The 12,310-nt window shown below is 36.1% G+C and overlaps 1 protein-coding gene across 1 annotated transcript; it reads right to left on the reverse strand.

Annotated features, from left to right (window-relative positions):
* Positions 1-682: 682 nt before the first annotated feature.
* LOC113051791 (apoptosis regulator BAX-like) lies at positions 683-10,889 on the reverse strand. The gene is made up of 6 exons (XM_026215862.1): positions 10,542-10,889; positions 9,573-9,621; positions 9,291-9,452; positions 3,918-4,050; positions 3,544-3,648; positions 683-1,417 (listed from the first exon to the last, which is right to left on the reverse strand). Exons 1-6 carry the CDS (start codon positions 10,606-10,608, stop codon positions 1,319-1,321), a joined length of 615 nt encoding a protein of 204 aa, XP_026071647.1. The 5' UTR covers positions 10,609-10,889; the 3' UTR covers positions 683-1,318.
* Positions 10,890-12,310: the final 1,421 nt, after the last annotated feature.

Below are 12,310 nucleotides of genomic sequence, written 5' to 3' on the forward strand. Positions count from 1 at the left end.
GGTTGGAGAGAACAAGAGGAGAACTAGAGTCTGGTGGAAATGGTTAACTGCATCCCTCAGTCTGACACATGGATCCTCTTTCTAGTGGTTTGAGAGATGACAGACCTGTGGTTCCCATCGCTGAGATGATTTAGAATGAATATGAATGCTTCCAATTACAACAGGAAATAATAAAACAATAAGGGCCCTATACCGATCACTGACTGTTACTGTTGAGAACATTGTGAACAGGTCAAACAAGACCATTTTTAAATGTCATGTAGGAGTACGGTGGAAGTACTATAATTCAGTGATGAAAACATGGTATCTCAGCACAAAGATAACATACTATACTCTTAAAAAAAATAAAGATTCCAAAGAGATATTATATTGGGTTCCCCAAAGAACCATTCATATTTGTTTGTCTGAAAAATATCTTAATAATCTGAAACATTTTCCACTGTAAATAAACTTTTGTGTAATAGAAAAAAAAGAGCCTCAATGGACCCATTGATGCCAATGAAAACCTTTATTTTTAAATGTGTACTAAAGGATCCTTACAGAAATCCACAGAATTACCATGGTACGTGTCCAAAAAACAAATGGCTTTGGGCAAAGAGGAAAAAAAAAAAAAAAACAGAAAATGTGTTTTTTAGCCAGGAACATACACATCAATGTATATGAAAGAATAAACACAGACATCTCTCAGTAATTCATTGTCAAATTTATTTAGAGGTGTGCAATAATTATTGTCCACATTCCCTGTATTTCACCAATAGCATGCTAAGCCTATAAATCATTTACACCACTAAAACTGCATTTTAAACCTTTGTTGAAGTTGAACTAAAAAAAAAAAAAAGACTTAATATTTTTCAGCACTGTCCCTGTATTCCTGATGTAATAAACTGTAAACTGTTAGTCTCAGATATTTAGCAGATTCGAGGTAGGGCTGGTATGTACTGTGGCACATTAAAAAATGTTTATACCTGAGCCAGAAAAAACATTTACAGAGTAAAAGGCATTGGTGGTGAAAAAGTGCGGTCTTAAAAATCCCTTATATAAATAAATCAAGGTGAAATATGTTCATTGACTCAACTGTACTGAAAACGATAGACACAACATCTGACAGGGATTGTTTAAAAAAATAGAAATTCTAGATAAAAGGCTACAGTATCTTCTGCAGTGGCTTTTTTTCATGTTTAAGTCTTTAAACATAGTAAGGCATGAAGCATGATTGGTCTGTATGACCTGTGATTGGTCCACCTGATTGCACCACTTATGAGTTTTGAGATCACATTTGTGAGAATTATGAAACTTGATGGTGTCTTTCACTTTTATCTTAGCGTGTTCTTCTCCAATAAACAGCAGCTACAATGAATGCCATGGCAGCGATGAAAGACACAGTACGCCATCTTGACACGGTGCGGAAAATGCCCTCCTGCAACACAAGGCAGAGAAAACATTAGATACACCCTGCATATGAACACATTTTCAAGACTTTGAATGACATCCATCCAATAATCTATTATCAATAATCATAATCTCAGACTTTCTCCATTGAAAACAAATGAGGGATTTTTTTACAGTAATTGGACGTTTTCCATAACTACACAAATGAATGGAACCAGTGCTGTCAAAATTCAACTATGGGAAAACACTGTTTGAATTGCTCAAATGCTAATGATATTATTAGAGAGCAGTGCTGGAGGGGAAGCTTTTCACTGAATAATGGCTTTGATACTTTTCAGAAGAAATAAGTACCCAGAAAAATGATATGTAATTCGTGTTGAATTCACTGCTCTTAGCGGTCAATTATCATTTCACTATTCAATAGAAAAGATATATACAAATCAAGTTGCTTTTTAAAGTCTTTTGTTAGACCTTTTAGAGATTATACAAATCTTTCTATATGGCGAAAGCTACTATTAATGGTTCAGTAAATTAATCGGATTAATTCTGTAACTGCCTTGACTCATGAGTGTTTTGGTTCACTAAAAAGGACCAGCTCATTAGTCATCACTAATCATTTGTGAAGTATAGTCTTCAGATGTCATGTTCATTACAGCAGCATCTTACGTCATTGAGAAAGCTGAATGAACTGCATGTATACAGGGGTTAAGTGTTAACTTAAAAAAAAAATATGAATATACGAATGGCTCTCTGTTGTTTGTTTAAATGAACTATAATAATGGCATTAATTGTAATCTTGAATCAATGGGATTTGCTATGTAGAATACAGTATATTTCTTTACGTAAGTGTACTGGATGTGTGTTGGTAATGTTAAATGTACCATATATACTCAATATATGACTTTCTGATGATATGTTTAAAAATTATATGAATGGTGTTATATGAAATTATATGAAATATATGAATTATCTAAAATTATACATCCACACATATATATATATATATATGAGTGTATATAGATGTTTATTATAAGAGATGTAGTTTGTAGATATTCATTCCTTATAAAGTTTTGTTAAATTTATAACAATTTGGTGTAGTGACAAGCCTAATTAATATTTGCTGATGTGCATCAATGCCTGGAGTAAATCACACATATAAATGACAGTCACAGCGTAAAACGTAACACTTCGGTCTATACAATCCAAATATAATGTCAATAATTTAGTAGGTAATGTATTACAATCAATGTTTGAACCATAAGATGAAGTGACGTGAAGCCAAGTGTGGTACAAGTGTGAGTTATTAAATTAATTATGCTCAATTACACTGTAAACACACCAAGAGCAGTGGGCATCCATTTTTGCTGGGACACTCAGGGAACAATTGGGGGTTGAGTGACTTGCTCAAGGGCACCTCAGTTGTGGGTGTTGAGGGTAGAAAAAATTGCTGTTTAATAACTCCCCCCACCAACAATTCCTTCCGGTATTGACAATAGAACCCATGACCTCTGGGTTACTGGGTCCAACTCTCTAACCATTAGGCCACAACTGCCTAACGGTTATACATGACCGGTGGCACATTCCACTTCAGTAAAATACTGTACACAGCAGGTGCCTTAACTTTTTCAAATCACCAAAATGAGTGTCAAACCTACAAGAGTCCCTTCTCCTCCCTGTCTGGGTTTGCATTCTTCAGACTCATGCTGCGTAGCATACTGTAAATACTGTCATATGCTCACTGTATTTCAGTTCTCAGGGCCACAGTATGCTCCATGATGCTTGAGTGTTTGAAGTCGAAACCCAGCACCCCACATTCTGCTTCCTTTATGATCATATGTGTGCTATTAAACTTGAGTGGCCCCAGGAACTGTCCTGGTGGAGGCTCTGCAGCACACATGCAAATCGCATCTTACTGAAGTATGACAACATCAACTCTTACATGATGTGAAAAGCAAAAGTTTGCATTCTTAATATGCAATTTATAAAGACAGATCAGATCTCTGGTATGTAGTTTCATGCCATGCTGTCTGGGTTTTTGTGTCTGGATATTCCTAGACAGCATGGCTTCCTGGCCCAAGTGGGTGCACTTTCTCTGGCTCGACCTGTGTGGCTCCACATGGGTGGCCAGATGCACAAACAAAAACAGCAACTTACCCATCCTCCTTGCTGTCTGATCCAGGCAGAAATGTTTTCCTTCATAAACTGTAAAACCCAGCTAATGATCCTCTTGATAATGTCAAAGTGGTTCTGAGTCAGAGCCTAAAAGAATAAAAGATCATTTTTATACATCTGCATTATCCAAAAGAATAAGCATCCATTAATAAATCTGATCCATCAACAATCATGCATTTGCATTGATGGAGTTTTCAATTTCCTTTTCTCAATTATTCATGCAATAGATCGGCACTTTGGTTGAAAAACAAATGGTGAGGTAGTATTTTCACATTTTCACTTAAAATAATTCAAAGATGAACAAATGATTAAAGAACACTAAAATGTTTTTTAAAGGGCAAAATAAAGAGTTTCACCTGGTAAATGAGCCTATAAGCGAGGTGAAACAGTGCCACAACACGTCCCCAGTTAATGCCATCCTCAAAGATGCTCCTGGCCACAGTCATGAAGACGTCCTGAGCACAGTTTGCTTGCACAGTGCTGATGAGACTGTGAGGGGAAAAAAGTTGTATGTTACAGTATGTGGGCTTCCCAACCTCTTCAACCATACCATCTTAAACAAAACACCACCCATATGGACCACTTCCTGTTTTAAAAATGGAAATGATCAATTCCTAATCATTTTGCTAAAATTTGGTTGCGACAAATAATATTTATATTGTTCTGTATTGTATACTGTTCATAATGCATCCTAGTTTAGTAACCTACCCTGGGTTGACAGGTTTTGAGATTTCACACTGTAGCTTTTTAAACCTTGTCTTAATGTTCTTATTTACGCATTTGAGAGATAAATAACAATGATTGAACAAATACTGTACACAATGAGCATGAAGCCCTTTAACAATAGCTTTATCCAGATCCAGTTATGTAGAATTTTTCTACACAATTCAGCTAAAAAGAGAAAAAATAAATAAATAAATAAATAATAGCATCTTTTATGCATACCAGTAAGGGGTGGGTGATTTGGCAAAAAGTATCGTATCACTTTTCTTTTCTTTTTCAGGAAAATATGGATTTTATCATGGTTCTTTGTCATGTTGGCTATTTTGTAAGTTGTCTAAGCAGTATAGCCAAAATAATTTTCCCTATTTAAAAAAAAAAAAAACAAGTCAAGGTAACAAAATATAAAATAAAGTAATTGGCAGACATTTAGGCCAAAGTGGGATAGATAACAATATTTGTCATTATGTTATCTGTTATTAAAAATTAAGAAACAAGATGCACATTACAAATACACATAATATACAAATGAAACAAACAGTGTTTTATTTTTCAGGTACAGTAGGTATATTCAGGAGTAGCATTCAAGAAATTGAATGAACAAAAATAAAAATAAAACAGTATATAAAACATAAGTTATTTTGAAGAATGTGGCTCCTACTAGGGTTTGGGAATAGTTAGAATTTTCCGGTTACGACTGCGATTCCGGTTCCACCTAACGGTTCCGGTTCTGATTCCAGTTCCATTAAAATCATTAAACGATTATTAAGAAATAGTGGTAAGGAAAAATTAACAATACTCAACTACTCAATGCTCAATACTGTTTATTACTTAATTTAAAGGTTGGCAATGTCAAAATTCAATATATATTAGTGTACAGATCTTCATAAGTAGGGTGTGGTATTTTTAAAAAAAATTCTGGTTCGGCTTCTGGTTTCATTTAAATGAACTATGTTTTTTTACTATTTTACTATATGTTGAGTAATGCTATTCCATCAATCAGCATGTGTTTCAAAGTTGATGTTTTTTACACTATCAATAACGTTTTGCTTTTCAAGCAGGAATAAGCTTGTTGGCCAAATAGTCCCTTGAGGGCTGAGACACTTGTTAACTTCCCTTAATTAATGAAAAATAAACGGTTAAACTTAAACATGTATATACAAACTCTCCATAAAGTCCCTATTTTACAAATAATAATGCAGTCAGGAGATGGTGTGATGCAATGAGTGGTTTCCACATTTTTAAACATTTGAAATGCATTAAAATAAATATTTTCTATCACTTTGTTTATCACTCTTGAAATGACCTGTAGACTAAATAATCTAACCCTCATACTTGCATAACAATAGCAGTCTATTTATTTAGTGGTCAAAGTTGAAGCCAATATGTATATTAATGACAATATGGGACAAATATAATGCAATTTAGTGGCGGCAGGTGCAGCGCGCTGCCGTTAGATGTACAGTCAGACAAAACGATGTGCAGTTATCAAAGGCACGAATGCACATACAATCGTGGGAAACAATGTGTTCGGCAATTAAAGATGGGACAGCGCAACGAGTTTGTGGATGCACGTCATTGGATCAATGTGCTCAGTAATTAAAGCAGCGGTTCTGCTTATTTTGCACGTTTCTCTTTGTTAACACACCTGGGGCCTGTTCTTCGTACATCGCTAACTCAGTTAGCTGGATTTGAATGTTGACGATTTGGCGTGATCTTGGATCATTTGGTTCTTCGAAGCTCATCCCAAAGCTGCTGTCATAGCAACAGGTCCGTAAGCTCAAACCTGCTCGGGAACAGGCTTATTTCATGTAAACAGGTTTAGATCAAGAACTTTCAACCAGAACTGATACTCAAAATATGTCTGCTACCACCGCTAATTTATTACAAGAGTATCGTACTGATCCAGGGACAATAATTTAAAATAATAATCATTTGAAAAAAATATTTAAAAATAATATAAAAATGATTTGTAGTCCATATCAGCCTGCTATAGACACAGACACTTTTACTCACTGAAATATTTATTTGTCATAAAATTATTACTTCATAATTGTATGAGAGTCTTACACACATGCTATACAGATAATAGAGTCGTGCATTATTTTGAGTGATGACTGCTATTATACGAGTGGCTTGATGGAGTGCAGGAGATGCAGATAACATGATATTGACCCTTAAGAAACTTTCATTAATGCTGTCACGTTACAAATCTGTCCAAATATAAAATGAAATGAATAGATAATTTCTACATTGAAATAAAAATGTAAAGACTGCACAACTATTATAAATTGCGAATCTAAATAATTGGGAATCATGAAAAAAATTCTAATGAAATAAAAACATGTTTCTATTATCTGTTTGATGTATCTATTATAACATTTATGTAGTTTTGTTTGCTTGGCTGTTTCCAAGTCCAGATATTTGTCAAGTTTTTCGTCGGGTGTCATTTTAAATTATATGACGTCATTACATTGCCGTCTTGCCACCACCCAATCGCTGCACTGCTGATCATGGTTTCGAGTATCGATACATATCCCCTTTTAAGACAACACATGAATGCGCAATTATCTCAGATAACTCAATCCAGCGATGCTAATCATACACAACAGGTGTGTTCGAAGAACCCAATTAGCCGGATCATGATTAGCACGATGATATCATCTTGGATGTGTCATTTGATCTCGGATGTAATAAGCGACGTACGAAGAACGGGCCCCTGATTCAGATAATCAGCTCGTTAGAAATGAACTCCGTGCATGAACTCTGTTCCAATTGTTCATTGCTCCCTACTCCCTGAGCAGGGGAAATCTGTTGAAGTTTATACCTCACATCGAAACATTCATTCACTGATTTGTGCTGTGTAGCGTCTTTAAACATGGACAACTGTGAAATCATATACCTCCGTAAATCAATACAATATTCAAGTCTTGCACACTTCAATGCACTTTGATTGGAACATATAGCTATGTTCGCTTTGAGCTGGAATCATGGCTGAATATCCTTTGATGTCCACTTGCAGGGCACTTATGTTCGAATAGAACAAATGTCTGATGCAAGAGAAACGTTCAAAATGTGCAGAGCAATGGGGCGCGAGGACTGCAATTGACAACTGCTGCTTTACGGGAAACGCCGAATATTCAGAACACCGGTGTTGTGCCCAATTACGACCCCCATTCCGAATTATTACCCCCCTTGTTCAAATCGCTACCAGATTGCCTAATCCTAACCCCGCCCCTAATCCTAAATCCTCCCCCACACCTACTCCTAAACCTACCAATACTAGGGGGGTAATAATTCGGCAAGGGGTCGAAATTGGGCACAACACCGGTTCTTTTCAAAGAACAAAACAGGTTCTGAAAAAGAACCGGTTTTCGGTTCCCATCCCTAGCTCCTACTATCAAAGTCAATGTGGCCCAGCAAAGATTTGGTTATCCACATTCTTCAAAATATCTTCTTTTGTGTTCAGTACAAGAACATTTTTTTTATACAGGTTTAGGACAACATGAGAGCAAGTAAATAACGACCAAATTTACTGCCAAATTTCTGCCAAGTCCCAGAATGTTTAGTACTATTAGTCTGCTGTCACTTTTAACCTCCATACATCTAATATACAGGCATGCATCTGTTTTTCTCTTAACTGTTTACATTCACTTTAGACATAACCAACTGTGTTTTTTGTAAACCTTGTGTGTCCAGAAATCAGGAGTTGCTGTAGCATGATACTACGATATTTCTTCAAAAGCAGATTGTGGAGACATTTAATCAATATATATAAATGATATTGCATACCCCTAAGTAGGCCTGTCACGATAGTCGATAAATCAATTAATTGCACGATAAAAAAAAATGAGCTCGATAATATTTTCGGCCGCCATAATTGTTTTCAATTATTTGCCCGCGGTAGAAAACACACTCTCCGATGGCACAGATGTACCGGGAATAAAGAGATAACGTCTCGCTAGAGTGGCCAGCTTTGGGAAGCTCCTTTCATTTGCTTGTGGATGTTGTGTCTCAAGTGATACAGCATTGTACTTGCACAAATACTGTACTTTATTTTAATACCACATAGCATATTTTGCAAGTAACTTCGTTGCCTTTTTAGTCGAAATGGGCCTCCTTTTTGCTCGCTTCATTTGGCTTGCTCAGTTAAATATGTCTGTAGGTGTGTGGTTGCGTGTGTCCCAGTGAGTTAACACACACACACACACACACACACACTCACGCGCTCGTCATTTTCTTCTTCTTTCCAAAACTCGGGCAGATGTGCTCCTGAGGCGTCTGTCATTGCTAAGCATCCATCAGCAGCGATATCCGTTACAAGGGAATTTCAGCAATGGGTTTCCACCAGCGAAAAACCCTTGCTGTAACTCTGCTACAAGATTTATTTATGAAGAAAAGCAAAAAAAACCTGCAGTGTTTGGGTGCACCCCATTTTTCAAAAACAACGGGGAATTTCACCCTGAAGGAAGTTGATTGAGTTGGCTCTTGTCACATGACCTGGTGCACTTGCATCATTCTGAAAAGCCGAGATGTTTTTAACTTGACGCGCCTGGAAAAAACGCTTCCATTATGAGCGTGCATACCGCATTTGAAATAACGAACTTGAGCACAAAAAAAGAGGTGATATGTGAACGGCCCCTTCATCGGTCAAAATTTTTACTTTCGGTTAACAAAATTTGTTATCATGACAGGCCTACCCCTAACACCAACTGATAAGGCTGCATTCGAAAGGATTGTTTTTTTTTTTTTTTGACAAATATTTTTTTAAAGCCCTATTTCGCACAAAAATAAATGAATAAAATAAAAATACAGTTATTACAAAAAAACTGATCTCTTTTAAGAGAAAATGTTTTGAGTGTAAAGTAACTAATACTATAGGTAGTCATTAAAATAAGATTAAACTAGATTAGACACTTTAGTTGTGTCCTTTTAACATCAAAAAACTTCATTTTCATAAAAAGACAAGTTAAAGACAAGTAAGCTGAAAAAAAAAATTAAAAACATACTGTTGAAGTTCAGCATTCTTGTGAAGGTCATCGGCTATCTTCAAAAGTTGATGTACAACCTCTTTGATTTGAGGATCTTCTGCTTCATGAGCTCGTCCCCCTAAATCCTCATGGCTCACATGCACGGATGGATCCTCTACAGTAACTCGTTCAATAACATACCTTCATGTGAAACCAAAGCACAGTAACATTGTGGAGATGCATTAATTCACACAAATTCATGCATGCAAATTTAACAGACAGACAACCTACATAAAACATACAAGCATTGCATGAGTTTACCTTCTTAGTAGAACAGCACCCTGTTCAGTGATCACCTCATCCATGACATCTGAAAATAAGTGGTTTAATGTTTATATTGTGACTATTTTATAATGATACAAGCTCAAAGTTTGTATTCCTATGTGTGATAATAGGGTGACAGGTTATTATACATGTGGTTAACATTGACCTCAATTGGGAACAACTTCCTGTTTTGATACTAGCTGGTTTATGGTTTGAGAATGTTTGTTTGTGGTGTATCCAAATTACCCTATCATTACTGAATTTTTTATTCTCACTTCTGGTTTTCTCTCGTCTTGTTAATACCTTAGAAAGACAGCTTTAATGTGTATGCTTTTATTTTAAACAGCCTTGTTTTAGGGGCTTGTTGGCCCTTTGCAAGATGTCATTCATATCTGAATGCTATTTAAGTGTCTGAATGTGAATGTCCTCTAGTGGGTGTTTTGTTTGTCAAGGAATTCATTTTGAATGATTCTTTTGAGTAAACTGGCTCATTTTCACTGTCCTGACTTTAAAGCCTGGCTATACAGGATGAGCCAATAGGTCTAAAGTCCATGGTTTTTTTGACAGATTTGGGTAAAAAATATTTTTTGACGTAGTAAGGTCCCTAAACAAATTATTAGCGAAGAGACTGACAACATTCGAGTCTCAAAATCCGCGCCACTATTTTTGACATACGTCAGACTCGCCCAGTATGACGTCACAGGAAATTCCATAATAACTGCAACGAAACGTTCAAAAAAGATTATATGCCTAAATAGGAGACACACTGAACTAATTTAACTAAAAATCACCCTATACTATCACCGTGGAATCTATGAAGAGGTTTAGAAGAAAGAGTACGTTAGACTTCTCTACTAACGTTAGTCGAAGAACAGCGTGACGTCACGCGGAGTGCAAAGAGCTCGGAATGGATGGCTAGTTCACAGAAGTCACTCTAATTAGTTTTAAGTTTGTTTCTCATCTTACCTTCACCACCTGCAGCCCCCCTCGACTCGTTTTCGTTTCCCCTTTCTCCGCCATTGGCATCTGCCATGGTTTAATTCAGCACAAATACAGCCGGAACCAAGTGATAGCTTGCTAACTAATTTAGCCGGACCAGTTTAACAATTTCTGAATCCGCTAAATTCACAGTTTCCAACAAGATACAACATAATCTAGTCAAGTTATCGACGCTTGTGGTTATATGTCTTCCCCGGGAGCACCGTTAAAATGGTATAATATGCAAGTAAAACTTTGTCGATAAGCCTTAAAAAGCGCTCCGCCAATCCATAGGAGCGCTTTAAACCTGGAAATAACGCGGAAATGGAGACTGTATACAAGGGCAGAGTCGCTGCTGTGCCATATAAGCGAACCACAAGCGTGCATCTTTCCTTTATATACATTATATTAGAAACCGGTCAACTATTTATTTTTTATTAGGGGTTTAGAAAATACAGAATATTATTATCTTACTAAAACCCACAGAAAATAGTGTAATTTTATTAGAATCACAATGACATTTACTGTCCACAGTAGACAAGATAGACAAAACATGTAAAAAAAATATATGTATCTATATACCGATAAAATTATAAAAAGGAAGTTGAATAAAGGGGCAAAATGTAAAAAGAAAAAAAAAGGTGTGCATAGGTTCAAACGCCATAAAAGCATTTAATAATGTAATATGTGTAGCTATTTGTTAGTTTTAGGTTCATATTTATTCAGAGGCTTTTGGGAAATGACTAAATGTTTTATTTATTTGGTTTTATGTAGAGGCTTTGGGGCTTAATACTAGACATTCCTAAATCACTTTATTATACATACTAGACCTGCTTGAAATACGTTTTGCACAATTAGCCTATATTTCTCTTCTATAATGCAGTGATCGTTTTTAATTTGCGAACTACTTTTAGAATTTTAGACCGTGACGTTGATTTTTCTCCACAAGATGACGCTATCAGACTCAGGAACATAACCACGACCTCGTTTCCATTGCCTAGCAAATATCAACAAGTTTCCTAAAACATGGAATTGACCTAAGAAGCGAGAGGTTACAGAGAATAGGTTTTAGTATGTCTTAAGCGCATTACAAATGTGACTCCTAGGGGGCGCGCATTCGCACACAATTTGTATATTTAAACTAGAAAACCCAAACAGCGCTCCCCTTAAAACTTGACAGGCTATAGCCAATGAAGGGATGAAAATGGGTCTGTACTCAATTTTATTAAACACTAGACAATACACTGATTGGCAATCGGAGCAGACAAATGTTCCCCTTAGGTAACAGTGAACGATTCTACAATAAATAAGTCACAGTGAATAAAAGTCTCATAATAAATGTGTTACAGGATATTAAATCTAACAATACCTAGACTACAGTGAATAGTCGAATAAATAGATACGGTTTACACACACACACACACACACACTCCAACACTGCAAGAAACATTTTAAACCAAATCGACAGGGTACATTAACACAGCATCACACTGGTAAATGTTACAAAAACTCCGTCCCCAACGGAAATATTGCACAATGTCCATAGGTCGAATGTTGAATTATAGCGATTGCAAAACATAATTTTTTTTTTTTTAAATTAACAAGCTACCACTAGCCGGATTCCATCATAGGCCCACCTAGGTCCAGGTCATCAAATAACAGTGTTAACAAACCCCAAAGACACACACATACATACGAAGAAATACAAAAGTAAAACCAGATTGGATTGAACATGATTAAACCCAGGAAAAACAGTG

This window comes from Carassius auratus, chromosome 32 (genome assembly GCF_003368295.1).
Source record: "Carassius auratus strain Wakin chromosome 32, ASM336829v1, whole genome shotgun sequence".
Classification (NCBI taxonomy): Eukaryota; Metazoa; Chordata; class Actinopteri; order Cypriniformes; family Cyprinidae; genus Carassius; species Carassius auratus.

What these genes read in the sequence shown, in the direction of transcription:
- LOC113051791 (XM_026215862.1), bottom strand. Translation starts at nt 10,608, where the DNA reads ATGGCAGATGCCAATGGCGGAGAAAGGGGAAACGAAAACGAGTCGAGG. An exon ending in GGTGCTGTTCTACTAAGAAG is followed by an intron (nt 9,453 to 9,572) that starts GTAAACTCATGC and finishes TTTCACATGAAG; the next exon opens with GTATGTTATTGAACGAGTTA. An exon ending in TCAGACAGCAAGGAGGATGG is followed by an intron (nt 1,418 to 3,543) that starts GTAAGTTGCTGT and finishes CTTGTGTTGCAG; the next exon opens with GAGGGCATTTTCCGCACCGT.